This window comes from Perognathus longimembris, chromosome 5 (assembly GCF_023159225.1).
Source record: "Perognathus longimembris pacificus isolate PPM17 chromosome 5, ASM2315922v1, whole genome shotgun sequence".
NCBI classification, from domain to species: Eukaryota; Metazoa; Chordata; class Mammalia; order Rodentia; family Heteromyidae; genus Perognathus; species Perognathus longimembris.
Window position 1 is genome coordinate 53,939,367 of NC_063165.1, and position 17,437 is coordinate 53,956,803.

At 43.3% G+C, this 17,437-nt stretch overlaps 1 protein-coding gene across 1 annotated transcript; it reads right to left on the bottom strand.

Moving 5' to 3' along the window:
- Positions 1 to 13,328: 13,328 nt before the first annotated feature.
- Positions 13,329 to 17,017, bottom strand: LOC125351864 (exportin-4-like). Its single transcript, XM_048346929.1, is given in 6 exon segments — positions 13,329 to 13,388; positions 13,390 to 15,713; positions 15,930 to 16,657; positions 16,659 to 16,713; positions 16,716 to 16,971; positions 16,973 to 17,017. Coding segments are annotated over 6 exon segments (3,468 nt in total).
- Between the last annotated feature and the right edge of the window lie 420 nt (positions 17,018 to 17,437).

Below are 17,437 nucleotides of genomic sequence, written 5' to 3' on the forward strand. Positions count from 1 at the left end.
AGACCAACTGTACATCATTGAATGTAACATCAGGATTGGATCCTGACATGGAGGAGATGTGGAGACAAGGCTAGGGAACTTGACTAGCATTTTGATTTCCTTACCATGAGGTTTTTCTGCTGGCATAGGATAGGCCCATTGGGTGGTGTTTAACATGGGTCATCTCAAAGCCTTCATGGATCATAGAATACAATCTACTTGAGTCTCTAAGTTAAAGGACCATTAGGTCCTTTAGTTGTACCAAAAACATGAATTGTTTAAAATTTTTAATGGTAATACTAGAATTGTTCTAAATTATATGGTAAGTATTGTGGAATTCCTTTCTGTGAAGTGTTCAGATATGTACTTAGCTTCTCCTGAGGAAATGTCAAGGGGCTAAGGCATTAACTCAGATACCAACAGGAACTGGCATGTCCCCTCCTAACTTACTTTAGTATTTCTTGAAAAAGTTAGTTTCAACCATTTCAGCCTTTAATTAATGGAAACAAAAGAGAGTGTTTCCATTGGTTAGTAGATGAAATGGGGTTATTTGTAACTAGTATAAAACTAAAACTCATTTTCCCCAAACCCATAATTCTGTAAGAAGATGCCATATCCACAACTACATGACTGAATGTACTTATTTTACTCATTCATTATTACTGACACTTACCAAGTTCCAAATGTGATTATATAACTTGTGTCACAGATGTGTGGTGATTCCTGTTACTTCTATCTGTTTTGAAGATGCACTAGTGACCAAAACTTGGATGTCCCTTATAACCATATCATTGAGATCCACACTCACAGATTACTAAGTAAGAATCCTAAGCAAGACAGATCTGCCAATGGACCCACCAAGGGAATCATCAAGGTATTAACTGTCTACACAATTATGCCTGGCTAAGCCCAGCTACCCTCCACCATTTCCCCTCACTGTCCCTCTCAAGACTTTCGTTACCACTGGCCACATGGCCCTGGTCCCACCTCTAGCCACATCTACCCCAGGACTAAGTCCAGGATGCTATTCCCCTGAGGATTCTCACATGTGTGGTGACTGGTTCTGGCTAGGGAGCTGCTAGCAGGTGTAAAGACAGTGCAGTTTCACTCCAAGCGTCCGTCTGGGGGAGGAATTGAGGTCAAGGCAGAGGTCAGAGCAGCCAGTCTGCAAAACACCAGGAGCATCTCATTCCAGCCTATGTGCCACTCTCCCACTCCTTTTCACCCCTCCTTGCTCATTCTTCACATTTTACAGTTCCCTAAACCATTTCCTAGTTCATCTCCTATTTCCGACCTCTCCCTACTGGAGCAGGAACCCTAGGGAGCCAGGCATTTGCCTAGCAAAATAATCACTGAAGCCTGGATGGACCTTCCAGTCTGGATTCATAGGGTCCAGAAGCCAGACCTTGGAGGGCTTAAAGAGAGGAAGCAGTGGTCTGGAAACATCTAATTAAGAGGCCACCCAGGAAATAATTCAGCCTCAAGGGTGTCTGTGGGTGTCTGTTACAACTTCATTTCTGTCATTGTGCCAAGAAAGGAGCCATAGCCTATTCATAAACAAATGATCACAACCATGTTCCAATATAACCTTTGACTGGTTTTGGATGGGATTTGGGCCATAGGCCGTCATTTGGCACCTGAAAATATTATAGTATAGAAGAAAATACCATCATGGAGGTTTTGTTGCATCTAAAATAATACACTAGAAGGGAATATACTTTAAAAAATAAGGGCTACATGCAGTGGTAGATTGCATCTAGCATATGCAAAGTTAGGGAACTGAGTGAATCCAAAAACAAAAAAACAAAAGTGCAACCTGGGCACTGGTGGCTCACATCTATAATCCTATCTACTGAGGAGGTTAAGATCTGAGGATCAAGGTTCAAAGCCGGCCCGGGCACAAGAGTCTGAGACTCTTATCTCCAATTAACCACCAGAAAACAAGAAGTGGCACTGTGGCCAAGTAGTCAAGAGTGCTAGCCTTGAGCTGAAGAGCTCAAGGATAGCACCAGACCGAGTCCAAACGTCACGACTGACAAAAAAAAAAGTGCTGTTGGCCTGGTTCAAATGTAGAGTACTTGAAAAGAGCCAGGATCCAGTCCCCAGTGCTAGGGGAAGAATTGTAGAGTTTGTATGCTTAGTGGTATGGTCAAAGAACAAAGACATGCTATATGAGCAGTGTAGTTAACATCTCACCAGCCTCACATAGGGCAAAAGTAAATCACAGGGAGGTCTGCCCAGAAGAGGATGAGGGAGCTCCGCATACTCAGATAGAATCAAACAGAAGAAGAAATCACCTTCTCCCACGGTCCCAGGGCCTCACACATGCTGAGCTATAGACAGTGGTATAGACAGATATGTTTCTTAAAACTCAGCTGTATAATGTATTTTAATGCATTTTCCATGTTAAATTGGTGTAAGTCAGTTTCCAAACTTGGAGAATAAAATCTGGTCCAAAGTAGCCTCCATTAGTGAATTGCAAAGTATTATATGTAAATATATATTTTAAAAAATGTTTAATTTTAGTGTCTAAGTGAAGTGCAGAGGACTTACAGTCTCATCCATAATAGAGTGAGTATATTTTTTGTAATTTATTTATTGATTTAACACAAATTTTTTGACAAGGTGTTGTGCAAAAAGGGTACAGTTACATAGTAGGACAGTGTGTACATTTCTTGTGATATCTTACACCCTGTTTTTTCTTTCCCTTCCCTAGGTCAGGTAGACATATATACAATACACAACGTACCAAGAACATATACAGTAGCCACGTGGCCTACGCCCAAGAAAATTTGACTAGGGCTTTAAATGTAATGTCGATATTAGACAATATGTCGACAGTAGTCTTATATGAATGTACATACATAGCTTTTGAGCTATTGTATTCCACTGAAGTCAATTTTTGACCCTTTAATATGTTGAGTAGTTGTTTGGTTTTAGTTACATAATGTTGGGTCACTGCCCCAATCCTGTGAGAAATACCATTTGACAAGCAGTTTTAGGTTTCACAGACCTGGTCTCTACTGTCTCTCCGTCACCCCTTCTTAACAGTCATATATCAGGGAGATCATGCCCCTTTGTTTTCTGTGTTCTAGGCTTGTCTCACTCAACATTATTTGTTCAAGTTCTGATCATTTCCCTGAGAATAACAATATTTCACCATTCCTAATCGCTATGTAGTATTCCATTGTGTATAGGTACCATATTTTTTGGATCCATTCATCTGTGGAGGGGCATCTGGGTTGTTTCCATATTTTGGCTATTGTAAATTGTGCAGCGATAAACATGGAAGTACAAATGTCTTTTTGATATCTTGGGACCTGCTGTTCAGGATAGATGCCTAGGAGTGGTAGGGCTGGGGCATAGGGTAGGTTTATATTGAGCTTTTTAAGAAACCTCCATACTGTTCTCCAAAGTGATTGTACTAATTTGCACTCCCACCAACAATGGAGAAGGGTTCCTCTTTCCCCCCACCCCTCCAGCATTTGTTGTTGCCTGAGTTCAGAGTATAGGCCATTCTAACTGGAGTGAGGTGGTATCTCAGGTTGTTTTTATTTGCATTTCCTTTACTGCCAGGGATGTTGAACATTTCCTCATATGTTTCTTTGCCATTTTTATCTCTTTCTTGTGAAGTCTCTCTTTAGCTCCTTTGCCCATTCCTAATTGGTTTACTGGGCTTGGAGGGGCTTATTTTTTTGAGTTCTCTGTAGATGACAGATATTAGGCCTTTGTTGCTGTGCTGGTAAAGATCCTTTCCCATATGGTTGGCTGTCTTTCTGTTTTGGTGGCTATGTCCTTAGCTGTGCAGAAACTTTTTAATTTGTAGTAGTCCATTTGTTGAGTCTCTCCCTTATTTGTTGTGCTCCTGGGACTATATTCAGGAAGTTCCTTCCTGTGCCTATAAGTTCTAGCGTCTTTCCTACTCTGTCCTTCAGTAGTTTCAAGGATTCAGGTCTGATATTGAGGTCCTTGGTCCATTTTGAGTTGATCTTGGTGCATGGTGATAGGCTTGGTCTACTTGGAGTTTTCTGCATTGGCTGCTCAGTTCTCTCAGCACCAGTAGTTGAAGAGGCTATGTTTATTCCATTGTACGTCTTTGGCTCCTTTGTCGAATATCAGTTGACTGTAAGAGTGCAGTTTTATTTCTGGATCTTCAATTCTAATCCATTGGTCTTCTGGTCTGTTTTTACACCAATACCAGGCTGTTTTTGTCATGATGTCCCTATAGTAGAGCTTGAAGTCTGGTATTGTGATACCTCCTGCACTGTTTTTTTTTTTTTTTTTTTTTTTTTGCCTAGAATTGCTTTGGCTATTCTAGGTCTTTTGCTGTTCCATATGAATTTATGGATTGCTTTCTCTATTTCAGTGAAGAATGTAACTAGGATTTTGATAGGGATTGTATTGAATTTGTATAACAATTTGGGCAATATGGCCATTTTCACTATATTGATTCTGCCTACCCATGAGCATGGGAGGTCTTTCCATCTCCTTGTGTCTTCTTTGATTTCCCTTATTAGATTTTTATAGTTCTCATTAAATAGGCCCGTCACGTCCTTAGTTAGGTTGATCCCTAGGTACTTTATTCTTTTTTTGGCTACTGTAAATGCAATTGTTTCCATAATTTCCTTTTCTGTTTGTACATTGCTGGTATACAGAAAAGCTACTGACTTTTGTGGATTGATTTTGTATCCTGCTACTTTGCCAAAATGGTTTATTAGGTGTAGGAGTTTGGGGGACTGAGTTTTTTGGGTCCTTCAGATATAAGATCATGTCGTCTGCGAATAGGGATAACTTGATTTCTTCCTTGCTGATGTGGATCCCTTTGATGTCCTCCTCTTGCCTTATTGCTATGGCTAGGGATTCCAGCACTATGTTGAAAAGAAGTGGGGAGAGTGGGCATCCTTGTCTTGTTCCTGAGTTTAGGAGGAATGACTTAAGTTTCTCTCCATTTAATATGATGTTAGCAGTTGGTCTGTTGTATATGGCTTTTATTGTTTTGAGGAATGTTCCATCTATTCCTGTTCTCTCCAAAGGTTTTTTGGGCATCGACTGAGATAACAATGGGATTCTTGATTTTGGTTCTGTTTATGTGGTGAATTACATTGATTGATTTATGGATGTTGAACCATCCTTGTGACTGTGGGATGAAGCCTACTTGGTCATGATGTATAATTTTCTTGATCAGTTTCTGGATCCTGTTAGCTAATATTTTATTGAGGAGCTTTGTGTCTGTGTTCATTAGTGATATTGGTCTGTAGTTCTCTTTTTTTGTTGGGTCTTTGCCTGGTTTGGGAATGAGTATGATATTAGCTTCATAGAATGAGTTTGGGATTTCTCCCTCTGTTTCTGTTTTGTGGAAGAGTTTGAGGACTATGGGTATTAGCTCCTCACTAATGGTTTTATAGAATTCATTGGGGAATCCATCTGGGCCTGGGCTTTTCTTTGTTGGGAGGTTCTTGATTACCCCCTGTATCTCGCTGTAAGTTATTGGTTTATTTAGTTGATTTATTTCTTCTTGTTTCAGTTTGGGCAGTTTATACTTCTCTAAGAATTGATCCATTTCTGTAAAATTATTGTTTTTTAGTGAGTAGACGTTCTGGAAATAGTTCCTTATGATTGTTTGAATATCGTGTGTACTTGTTTTAATTTTTCCGGTGGAGTCCCTGATTTTACATGTATGAGTCTCTTCTCTTCTTTTTTTTGTAAGTCTTGCGAGGGGTCTGTCAATTTTATTTATTTTCTCAAAGAACCAGCTTTTAGTCTTATTTATTTGTTGAATGGTCTTTCTATTTTCAATCAGATTTATCTCTTCTTTAATCTTTGTGATCTCTCTCCTAGTCATTTTAGATTCAATCATTTCTTGTTTCTCCAGTTGTTTTAGTTTCATCGTGAGATTATTCACCTGCTCTGCTTCCATTCTTTTAATGTGAGTGCTGAGGGCAATGATCTTGCCCCTCAGTACTGCCTTAGCTGTGTCCCATAGGTTTCTTTGTGATGTATTTTCATTGTCATTGTGGCTTATGAATTCATTGATTTCATCTTAATTTGGTCTGTGGCCCAAGTGTTGGATAACAGTGTGGGGTTTAGCCTCCAAGAATGTGTACAGCCTATGTGGTAACCGTTGTTATTGAGGGTTGCCTTTAATCCACTGTGGTCAGATATAATACACAGGATGACGTCAATACTTTTGTATTTGCTGAGGTTCTTTGTGTGTGCTATGACATGGTCTATTTTGGAATATGATCCATGGGCTGCTGAGAAGAAGGTGTATTGGGTCTCTGTAGGGTAGAAGATTCTCTATAGATCTGTCAGATCCATTTGGGATATGGTGTTACATAAGCCCTCAGCTCCCTTGCTGATCCTCTGGATGTTGGATCTGTCTCTTGGAGAGAGTGGGGTATTAAAGTCTCCCACTATGATTGTGTTTGGGTCTATCTTATTCTGTAGTTCTGTGAGAATTTGCTAGACATATGTAGGGCCTCTTTTGTTTGGTGAGTATACATTTACCACCGTGATGTCTTGATTCTGGATTTTTCCTTGTATTAAAATGTAGTGACCTTCTTTGTCTTTTTGAGTTGATTTTAATGAAAAGTCCAGCTTGTCTGAGATCAGGATGGCTACACCTGCCGTTTTGGTAGGTGCGTTTGCTTGGAAGATCTTGCTCCATCCTTTCATTCGGAGCCTGTTTTTGTCCCTTGCTGTAAGGTGGGTCTCTTGTAGACAACAGATGGCAACTTTTTGTTTGCAGATCCATTCTTCCAGTCAGCTCCTCTTTATCGGAGAGTTTATACCGTTTATATTCAAAGAGATCAAGGATAAGAGTGTTTTTTCTCCTTCCATTTTCTTGTTGGACTGTTTTTCCTCTTTTATTTTTTTTTCTTGTCTTTAGTAAGCTGCTCTTTCTGTTGGGCTCTGGCTATTGTAGTTTCTTTCTGTTTCTGTCTGTGTGTCCTGTACAATTTCTGTTGGGTGGGATTCCCCTCTTAGAATTCGCTGTAGGGCTGGTTTTTTATTCACATACTCCTTTAGATCCTCTTTGCTACGGAAAGATCTGGTTTTCCCCTGAATATGAACTCCAACTTCGCTGGATATTTTATTCTAGGTTGGCAGTTGTTGGCCTGTAGAACTTGGATGGTGTTCTTCCACTCTCTTCGCACGTGGTAGGTTTATGTGGAGAGGTCTGCTGTTATTCCGATCCTCTTCCCTTTGTAGTAAATTTCTTTCTTCGCTTTGGCTGCATTCAGAATTTGCTCTTTATTCTTGAGATCTGAAGTCTTGAATATTATGTGCCTTGGCGTGGCTTTTCTGGGGTCTGGCCTGCCAGGTGTCCTATAGGCTTCAGTTACCTGGATGGGGTCCCTTGTGAGACTGGGGAAGTTTTCTGCAATAACTTTGTTGAAAATATGTTGAAGCCCTCTGTTCTGGCATTCGGCTCTTTCTTCTATTCCAATTATGCGCAGATTATATCTCTTGTCTTTGTCCATTATTTCCTGGATTAGTCTGTCCTGAAGCTTCACCGTTTCTTGGAGTGTGGTAATTTTCTGGTTGTTGTCGGCTGATTCATTGTCCAAGAGAGAGATTCTGGATTCCATATGGTCAATTCTTTGTGCTGTGGATTCAATTGCAGAGTTTATGGATGTCAGAGAGCTATTTATGATTGCCAGATCAGCTCTGATCGTGGAAATTTCTTCCTTCAAAGAGTTGTATTTTAAATCTATTTTTTCATGCATTTCACTTCTCAGGATATTAAGGTCTTCTTTAATGGAGGTTTGCATTGTATCCATTTTTGCTTCCATTTCTTTCTTGGTTTCCTGGATGTCCTTCAAGATTTCCACTCTAAACTCCTGAAATTGTTTTCTGATTTCGTTTCTGAAGCTTTCCATCATTTCTGCTATCACAGCCTCAGTTGTTTTTTTATTCTCCATCTCCTCTTTAGTCGTGCTGCTTTTTGGAGTTGGCGAGTTGGCTTGCCCTTTGATGAACTGTGTTATATTTCTTTGTGATTTGCGCATCTGGAGTTCTGTGGGTGGCTTCCCTGGTTTGGTTTTGTGCTGGTTCCCGCTGGTCTGTCAGAGGGAGCCTTGTGTCCTGGTGTCCTGGCTCTGGGTTTGGGTTTGGCTGTTGAACCTTGCTGCCCAATGGGTGAGTGTGACCTTCTCGGTTGTTGCTGAGGTGGTCACCCTCACTTCACTTGGGGGTGGGTAGGTTCTGTGTCTTTCTCTGTGGGACAGTGTCCTGCCGCTGTGCTGTGCTGACCCTAGCGTGCCCCTGGTGGGGGTTTGCTGGTCACTGATTCAGCGTGGTGTGGAGGCTTATCTCTTCTTTGGTTCTTTTTTCCACTCTGTATCTTGGTCAGAAGAACTCACCTCTCAGGCGATTCGCCCTCCTGTGTGGACCGCTCCGGGGCCGGTGCTGTTGAGGGGTGGCCCACCTACTTGTGTGAAATGCGCCAAACTGAGTAGGCACAGCCGCTGGCGAGCTCTGTCTTCCTGTGCGGGCTCGCCTACCAGAGTGGGTGCTGTTGCCAGGGTCCCCGCCCACCTGTGTGACGTGTGCCCACTACAGCGGGCACTGCCACTGTGGCCCTGCCCACCTGTGCAGGGTACGCCTACCAGAATGAGCCCCGGGTTTTGGGGTGTGCTTGCGCCCTCCCGCGAGTCCCCTGTTTGGGGGCGGTATGTGTGGGCCCCAGTGGGATCAAGTATCCGGGCGCGGTTTAGCGCACTCAGACTGCGCCTCCGCTGTGAGGGGGGCCCGTGATCAGGCCCAGGTGTCCCTGCTGGGCTGGTATTGCCCACCTGCGCCTGTGACTTTAGTTGAAAAAGTCCACGAGGCCCAGGCGCCTTGGGTAGGGCTTGCAATGCTTGCCGACCCCGGGCCCCTGTTGAGAAGGGGGCGGGGCCGGTGCGGCGGGTTCAGGCTCCTCTGCTGCCTCGACGCTGCTCCGCCCTTCCCCTGCTAACTCCTGTGTCTTCCCAGAGCCCGATGGGAGCTTGCCACCTGATTTGGGGGTTCTTTTTTCCCTCGGGGGGGAGGGGGAGGGAGGGAGTTCTAGCTTCTTTGTCGAGTTTGGGTCTCTGATAGCTGGTCTCCTTGGGGGAGGGGGCAATGGGGAACTCACTGGTCCTGGATTGTGTGTGTGTCCCGCGCCGCTGTTGGTCCTTCGGGGGTGGAGTGCTGTGGTGTGGCGAAAGGTCATGGTGGCGTCCCTGGCTCTCCCCTTCTGCACCGCTGGGTTTCCCCGCCGCTCACGTCCCATCCCGGCCGTGCAGTTCCGAACTTCCCATCGCTGCCGTCTGTCTTGGTCCGTGCTCTCCCTGGGGTCCGTGGAGTCCTGCTGTCTGGACTCTGTGCTCCCGGTGTGGGTTTTTGGCAGTCAGTCTGCCGTTCGCTGGGTCCCCTTTCCCAGCCTGGCCCTGTTTGGGCCAGGGTCGGCTGGTGGAGGGAGGGTACCCTGGAGATTTTCCGGCTCTGTGCAGGTTATAGGCTCTTCTGTTTTTTTTCCTTTTTGTTTCCTGTGTTTCTCCACTGCTTCTGGCTGCTCGTTTTGCTGGGTTCTTGATGGGGTGTTGGGTGCTGGAGTTCCCAGCTCGCTATTCAGTTGGAGCGAGTTGGGGTGCCTCCCTACTGTGGCGGCGCTATCTTCCTCCCAAGCATGAGTACATTTCTTATCCAACTTGTTACCTCCTCTCTCATTTTCCCCTTCCTCCCCACTCCTCATTTCCCTCTCCTCCCATGAGTTGTACAGTTGGTTTATACCATAAAATGTTGTAAGTATTACTGTTGCATTAGTTTATCTTTTTATCCTTTGTCTCTTGATTTGGTGTTCCCTTTCCCTTCCCTAGTTCTAATAAAGGTATATACAATATCCAGGGTACTAAAACCAGTTACAGTGATTATTAGGGGTAAAACCATGTGAAAGGAATATGGGAAAAAAGGAAAAAGAGGGCAGTTTCACATGGCATGTTGAAAGTAACTACAACAGTGATATACCACTTGTTCTTACAACTTGAATTTCATTTTGCTTAGGATCATCTTATGTGTTTATGCGTGAATAGTTCTTGAGCTATTGCTCTCTTCTGGTAGGACTATCCTAGACGTGTACTAATTATTCCCTGTGAGGGGAATCATAGAGTCCATGTTTCTTTGAGTCTAGCTTACTTCACTATGATTTTTTTCAATTCTTTCCATTTCCCATTTATGAATGGGGTGGTGTCATTCCTTCTGATAGATGCATAGAATTCCCTTGTGTATATGAGCCACATTTTCTTGATCCACTCATCTACTGAGGGGATCTGGGTTGGTTCCATATTTTAGCAAACTTCAAATTGTATTACAAAGCTATAGTAATAAAAAGAGCCTGGTATCAGCAAAAGAACAAGCTCAAGGACCAATGGAATAGAACTGAAGACCCAGAAATGAACCCGCAGACCTATGGCTACTTAATCATTGATAAAGGAGCTAAAAGAATAGGATGGAAGAAAGACAGTCTCTTCAACAAATGGTGCTGGAAAAACTGGCTCAACACCTGTAAAAAACTAAAACTAGATCTTTATATGTCACCCTGCACCAAAAGACCTGAAGTAAAAGCTGATACCTTCAAAACACTACAAGAAGGGATAGGAGAAACACAGGCTCCTTGGCACAGATAAAACTTGCTTAATAAAGGCACAGAAACACAAAAAAAATCAAAGAAAGGTTGGACAAATGGGATTGCATCAAACTGCAGAGCTTCTGCATGGCAAAGGACCTAGCTTGCAAGATAAACAAACAGAAAGCCCATCGATTGGTAGAAGATCTTTATGCCATACAACAAACAAAGGCTTCATATCCAAAATATACATAGAACTCAAAAAACTAATTTCCTCCAAAACAAATCCTCAAAGAACCAATGGACCCCTCAACAAATGGGCTAAAGACCTAAAAAGAGACTTCTCTGATGAAGAAATGAGAATGGCCAAGAGACACATGAAAAAGTACTCTAGGGGCTGGGGATATGGCCTAGTGGCAAGAGCACTTGCCTCGTATACATGAAGCCCTCGGTTCGATTCCCCAGCACCACATATACAGAAAATGGCCAGAAGTGGCGCTGCGGCTCAAGTGGCAGAGTGCTAGCCTTGAGCAAAAAGAAGCCAGGGAGAGTGCTCAGGCCCTGAGTCCAAGGCCCAGGACTGGCAAAAAAAAGAAAAAGAAAAAAAAAGAAAAAGTACTCTACCTCACTGGCCATAAAAGAATTGCAAATCAAGGCTGGGAATATGGCCTAGAGGTAAGAGTGCTTGCCTCCTACACATGAAGCTCTCGGTTCGATTCCCCAGTACCACATATATGGGAAACGGCCAGAAGGGGCGCTGTGGCTCAGGTGGCAGAGTGCTAGCCTTGAGCGGGAAGAAGCCAGGGACAGTGCTCATGCCCTGAGTCCAAGGCCCAGGACTGGCCAAAAAAAAAAAGAATTGCAAATCAAAACTACACTGAGATTCCACCTCACCAAAGTAAGAATGTCCAGTATCAGGAAAACTAACAATAAAAAATGTTGGAGGGGATGTGGCCAAAAGGGAACCTTACCGTATTGTTGGTAGGAGTGTAAACTTGTTCAACCATTATGGAAAGCAGTTTGGAGGTTCCTCAAAAGGCTAAACATAGAGCTCCTCTATGACCCAGCTGCTCCATTTTTGGGCATCTACCCAAAAGATTACAAGCAAGACCACACTACAGCCACCAGCACAACTATGTTTATTGCAGCACAATTTGTCATTGTAAGTATATTTTTTAGCCAAACCTAAGAGTATATTGCCTGTAACCGAGGAACCTAGTCTCACCCAGTCATAGGTAGCAAGCCCTCAGCCAATCCAAGGCTAAAGGTATTTGTTATAGTCAAATACAGTGACCGCTAAACTCCACCAGTCAGATCACCTCTGCAGCTCGTGTCCTACATTTCTGATTAAAAGTACCTGACTGCAGGCAGGAGATGGCATTCTGAACTCACTTCAGGCTGTAAATGTGCTCAATTCTAAAAATTTTATTTATTCAAGTAAACATCAAGATTTAGTATTATATTATCGTGTTAGATTTATGTTGAAGGAGTGCTATTTTTTTTTTAAGCCAAGCCAAGCACGGTGGCTCATACCTGCAATCCAAACTACTCAGGGAGTTGTGATCTGAGGACTGTGTTTCGAAGACAGTCCAGCTAGGAAAGTCAAGTAGTAGAGCACTAGCCTTGTGCAGAGACAGCGCCCTAAGTTCAAGCCCAGGACTGGCATCAAAGCAAACAAACAAACAAAACCCAGAATATAAAAACCTGTATTTTAGCTGTGGGCCTCAAATTATCTTGAAGTTTATACTAAATAAAGATAAATGTGTGTGTGTATGTGTGTGTGTGTGTGTGTACCTATTAACCAAAATAAGAGGAAATTGGTGCTTATGGTGCATAAAGTAGTAAAGTATCTACATAGCAAGCCTATGGCCCTGAGTTCAAATCCTTATACAATAACAAAAGGAACAATCTGTCATTCCATTCTCTTGTGATTTTATTAAAATGAGTGTATTTTTCCCAACTCTTGCTGAATGGCAGAAACATTTGCTGTGTAGGAGACAAAGTTTTATAATGATTAATTTGAAAAGAGTGTTTGCAAATCATCAGGAAGAGGATTGCAGATGCAGCTCAGTGGTATAGCTCTTACTTTGCACCGGCATAGGAAGGAAGGAAGGAAGGGAGGGAGGGAGGGAGGGAGGGAGGGAGGGAGGGAGGGAGGGAGGAAGGGAGGGAAAGAAAGAAAGAAAGAGAAAAAATGAAACAACTCAAAAAAATATGTTCATCAGTTCATAAATAAATACGATATTTTGAAGATAGTTGTTTTTAATCAGTAAGTGCCAACTAAAGCAAGATAAAACTTTCCCTTATCAAACTGAGTACTTCTTGTGGGTTTTTAATCACCTTAGTGAACTCAACATAGAAAATAAAAATTGAAATAGGCACTGTCTTATAATCTGATAGAGTAACTAGAACCTGGCACAAATCCTTTTGGAAAGCAATGTCACAACTTGTCTCAGGAACACAGTTTCATGTCATATATGTATGCTGTTTGTTATTGTTGCCTGTCAGTCTGAGATGTAATGCAATGTGCTAACAAGACCTGGCTTGGAAACTGAGCCCAAGTCGGTAAGTATACAGACAGGCATAGCTTCACAGAACATTTTTCTTTACATACTTTAATATAAATTCACTCCTAGCTGTAGGAGTTAGACTCTGTTCTGTCAAAGCAGTAGCTTGACATAAGCACCACCATTTTAAGGACAGCCACCATCACACAAAAGCTATTTTAGTTTTTGTTTTAAGCACATAGTTTTGTTGTTTATTTTACATAAAGGAGACCACCAACATTTGCCATAAATTCTTCTAAACTCTTTAGAAAGGGCCATCTTCTGCTTCTGATCCAGCGTAGGAGGAGTGCTGCTTGCAGTGAGCTTGTTGAAGGCATCTGCTAATCTCTGGTAAATAACTGGGTCTGGTTGACTTGATAGTAATGTCTCCACCAGTTCAGAATATTCAGCCTGAAGCAAACACACCAAGGTGTAGAAAGCTTCACCCGCTGCAGTAGTCGTCTCTGTGTTGTACTTTTGTAAAACAAGCATATCAAAAACCAGCTTAAGAAAGTGCTGAGTTGCTAGAAAAAGTGGTGAATCTGTTTCCTGGGCTTTTGCGCACTGTTCGGCTAAGGGTGTCAAGGCCTCCAGGCAGAGCTGGCACACCTCCGAGCTCATTGACGTCATTCCTAATTCTAGGGAATACATCAAAATTTTAAACAGATCCTCAGGAAGCTGTGGTATTTTTTCAGGAAAAATCTCACAGATAAAGGTGATTAATTTGTAGTATTGATTACAAAGGGTTAGAAACTTCAAAAGATCTTGTGACATCAAGGGGAGAATTAGGTTTACTCCATATAAAACAACATCAGCTGCTGACACAGATCTGTTTGCTGCTTGACCTGGCTCATGTCCTCTAAATACTTCATCTGTGTCACTGAAATCTATAAATTCCTTTGACAGAAGGTTAGTAAGAAGCTCCATTATGAGGAGTAGGTCTTGGTATTGCTCTTCTTCTGCTGTAACATCTATTCTTTGCCGCCCTAAATTGTTCTTAGAATATACTTGCAACAAAGTAAGGCAGACTTCATATAAGTTCATAGCTTTGGACTCTCCAAGATAGCATATCTGTTTATGTGCAACTTCAACAAAAACTTCGATAATGAGGTTGACAGTTTCTGGGGTATTTTTGTAAACTTCCATCAACCCAATGCAATTGGTAAGAAAGTCCATTAAAAAGTTGAAAAGAATGGCTACATTGTCAATCTGGGTAGCCTCAGCAATGCCACAGAGGGCCTCGAGTGTGGCAGTGATCTCCTGCTTGACTTCTTCCTGCTGACACAGCTGCTGGAAGTTCTCCTGGTTGATCACTCTCAGGAATCGCTGCTGCAGTGGCTGAAGAACCTCTGTCCAGTACTGTTGTTTGGTTTCTGTGTCCATGTGTACAAAGCCTCCCAAGACTAGAGCCTTCATCAGGGTCCTCTGCACGGGACTTGACAAGAAATTAAGAGGTGGGCTTCGGCTTGCGAACTGCTTAGCTAGGTTCCACCAATTTTCACACTGAATTACTAAGTTTGCCCTTTCTCTCCTTTCCACCAAAGTGACAAGGAGCTGCACAGTATCATTTGCAAGGTCCTGTTCACTACTCCAGACTGAGAGGTTACTGATGACTTTTTGTAAGAGGTAGCCAATAATCCACTGAGAACCTTCTGTATCTGCTCCGAATGCTGTGCTGAATGGCAGACTTACCTGATCATATAGCTTTTCATCCACCAGGAGGTATGTCTTGGCCCAGCGTTTTAGAAACCAAACAATATCTTTGCCCATTTGAGGGCTTAGTAGATGAGTGAGATCTGCTCTTATTGCTCAAAATTCAACTTCTGAAACTCTTAGAACAGCAGATAACAGCCTAATCACAGAATCTGTTCTGTTGTACCCTGGGATGGAAGAAGCCTTTTCTCCTGGAGATCCCAAAATTTGAAGTGTTGTATTAATGTCAACTTCAGATGAATGCTTAATGGAATATTCCATTATTTCTGGAGGTATTAGCGGAGTCTCTCGCTGAGTATCATCAGCTAAGAGGTAGCCTGTAACTAAAATAAGCCAGTGAATATCTTCACAGAGATCATCAAGCATTTTGTTGTTAATGGTGCTTGAAGCAGATGAAGCAAGTAATTGTTGCTGATGTCGCTGTAACTGACTATGAAGTCTTGTTACTCTTTCTTCTAATAAACTTGTCAGAAGAGGTATACAGTGCTCTGCAGCAATTCTTCCTAGCATTCCTACACTGGCTAGTTGATCAGAAAACTGGTCTCGATCATCTTCTTGAAGTTCACTTATTTCTTCTTCCTCACGAGAGGCTACACCATTGGCAGTCAAATTCCTCGTGCCATCTGGAGCGGCTAAGTGGCACTGAATATAGGAATTGAAAAGTTGGACTACATGTTGGGTAAAAAAGCCTTTATGAAAATGTTTGTCATCTTGGACCAAAGTTAGCCAGGACTCCAGCAGTTTATCATATGCTTCCATGTATACCATGTCATCCTTATCAAGCACTTCTTCCAGTGCAGCACTTCGCCCAAAAGAACAAGTGAGGTGTGTGAGGCAGTTAACAAAGGAGGAGAAAAGTTCACTGGGAATGGCAGTTAAAACATTTCGAGGGGGCTGGGGATATAGCCTAGTGGCAAGAGTGCCTGCCTCGGATACACGAGGCCCTAGGTTCGATTCCCCAGCACCACATATACAGCAAACGGCCAGAAGCGGTGCTGTGGCTCAAGTGGCAGAGTGCTAGCCTTGAGCGGGAAGAAGCCAGGGACAGTGCTCAGGCCCTGAGTCCAAGGCCCAGGACTGGCCAAAAAAAAAAAAAACATTTCGAGGGAACACAGTTATCAGATTGCTGATAATGCTAGAGATTCCCACAGCTTCAGAATCTTCTATTTCAATCCCATTGATAGTATTGAGTGATCCCTCAATAAAGTGTGCTAGATAATCGACTTGGGATCCTTCATCGGGGAAGATGGGTCCATGAAGAGAAGCTACCTGGGCAAGGCACTGCAGAGAATCTTGTGCCATATCTGAATCTTCTCTGATTTTTTGGTGTACTGTGAAGAAAAGTTCCATAACTCTGCTGTCCAGAAGAGTCTCCCGCCAGGACTCTGTTGGCTTCAACAGCACATTTTGTGATTCAAACATAGCTATATAATGTCTGCCCAAATTGGGAGGAAGAAAGTTCCAGCTCAAGACTTGATTGGCGAGTGTAAGATACCGCTGAAACACTGAAGACATCTGTGCACTGAGGTTCTCCCGCCTGCTGAACTCTTGCAGGATTTCAACAGTTAGCATGAAGATCTGACGAAGGTCTTCTTCCTGAAAAACTCTTTTGCAGTTACTGTGGAATTCCATACTCAGCCCAATATTGCTAGTTTTACTTGAACTTGATAATTCACTCAATAGTGCAGTTAGAATGGAACAGGCCAAGGTTTGCACAGTGGGATTACCACTATTTATCAACTGGCTGACTTCATGAAAAATGCTTTTGCAGTCAATTGATTTATCTAATGATCCTCGTTTTACAATTACTGCTACTGCTAATAGAATGTTCCCGAACATACTTTTGGAGGTTAGGCCTCTGTAAGACATAGGTTAAAAGGAAGTTCGCAGTGACTCGATGCTACCTTTTTCCAAGAGAATCCACTCTCGGACAACTGCTTCCATAATGGCTGTGGCAGCTTGAAAAAGGACATAGACCACTTTACTAGTTTCCAAAATATGCTTGCAAACTGCAAATGGTGATTTTGATTTCCTAAATGATAAGAATATGTGCTCTGCGTGCTGGCGTTGCTCATTATTGACCATGGAAGGTGGTACCATCAGAACTTCGGCTGCGTTCTCCATCTGGGCGATCACTTGGGGCGGGGGGGGGGAGGGCCAGCGCCGCCGCCGCCGCCGCCGCCATCATGGTCTCTCTTCAATGACGCGCCATGCGCTGCATTCTGGGAGCGCCGCGGCCGGCCAATAGCCCGCCGCGACCCCGGGGCTCTCACGCGCTCCCGGGGGCGTAACAGCGGCAGTTGACGCCGGCGTCAGGTCCTCTCGGTAGATCTGGTGGGATGGCCGGGTCCTGGGGAGTGCGCAGGGTGACGGGCGTGAGCCGCGCTGCCGTGCCTTGGTGAGGACGGCGGCCGCGCGCAAACCACTGGCGGCGGTGGCGGCGGCCGCGGCGGTGGCCGCGCGCCTGGCTCCGCCAAAAGCTGTTTTAGTTAAGGCACATCTTATTGTAAGTGTTTTTCAAGAAGCTCCAGGAGTAAGAATTACTTTTCTGACAAGTTTTGACCAGGTGTTGGCTGATTGCTTGATAAACTTTCAATACCTTTGAAAC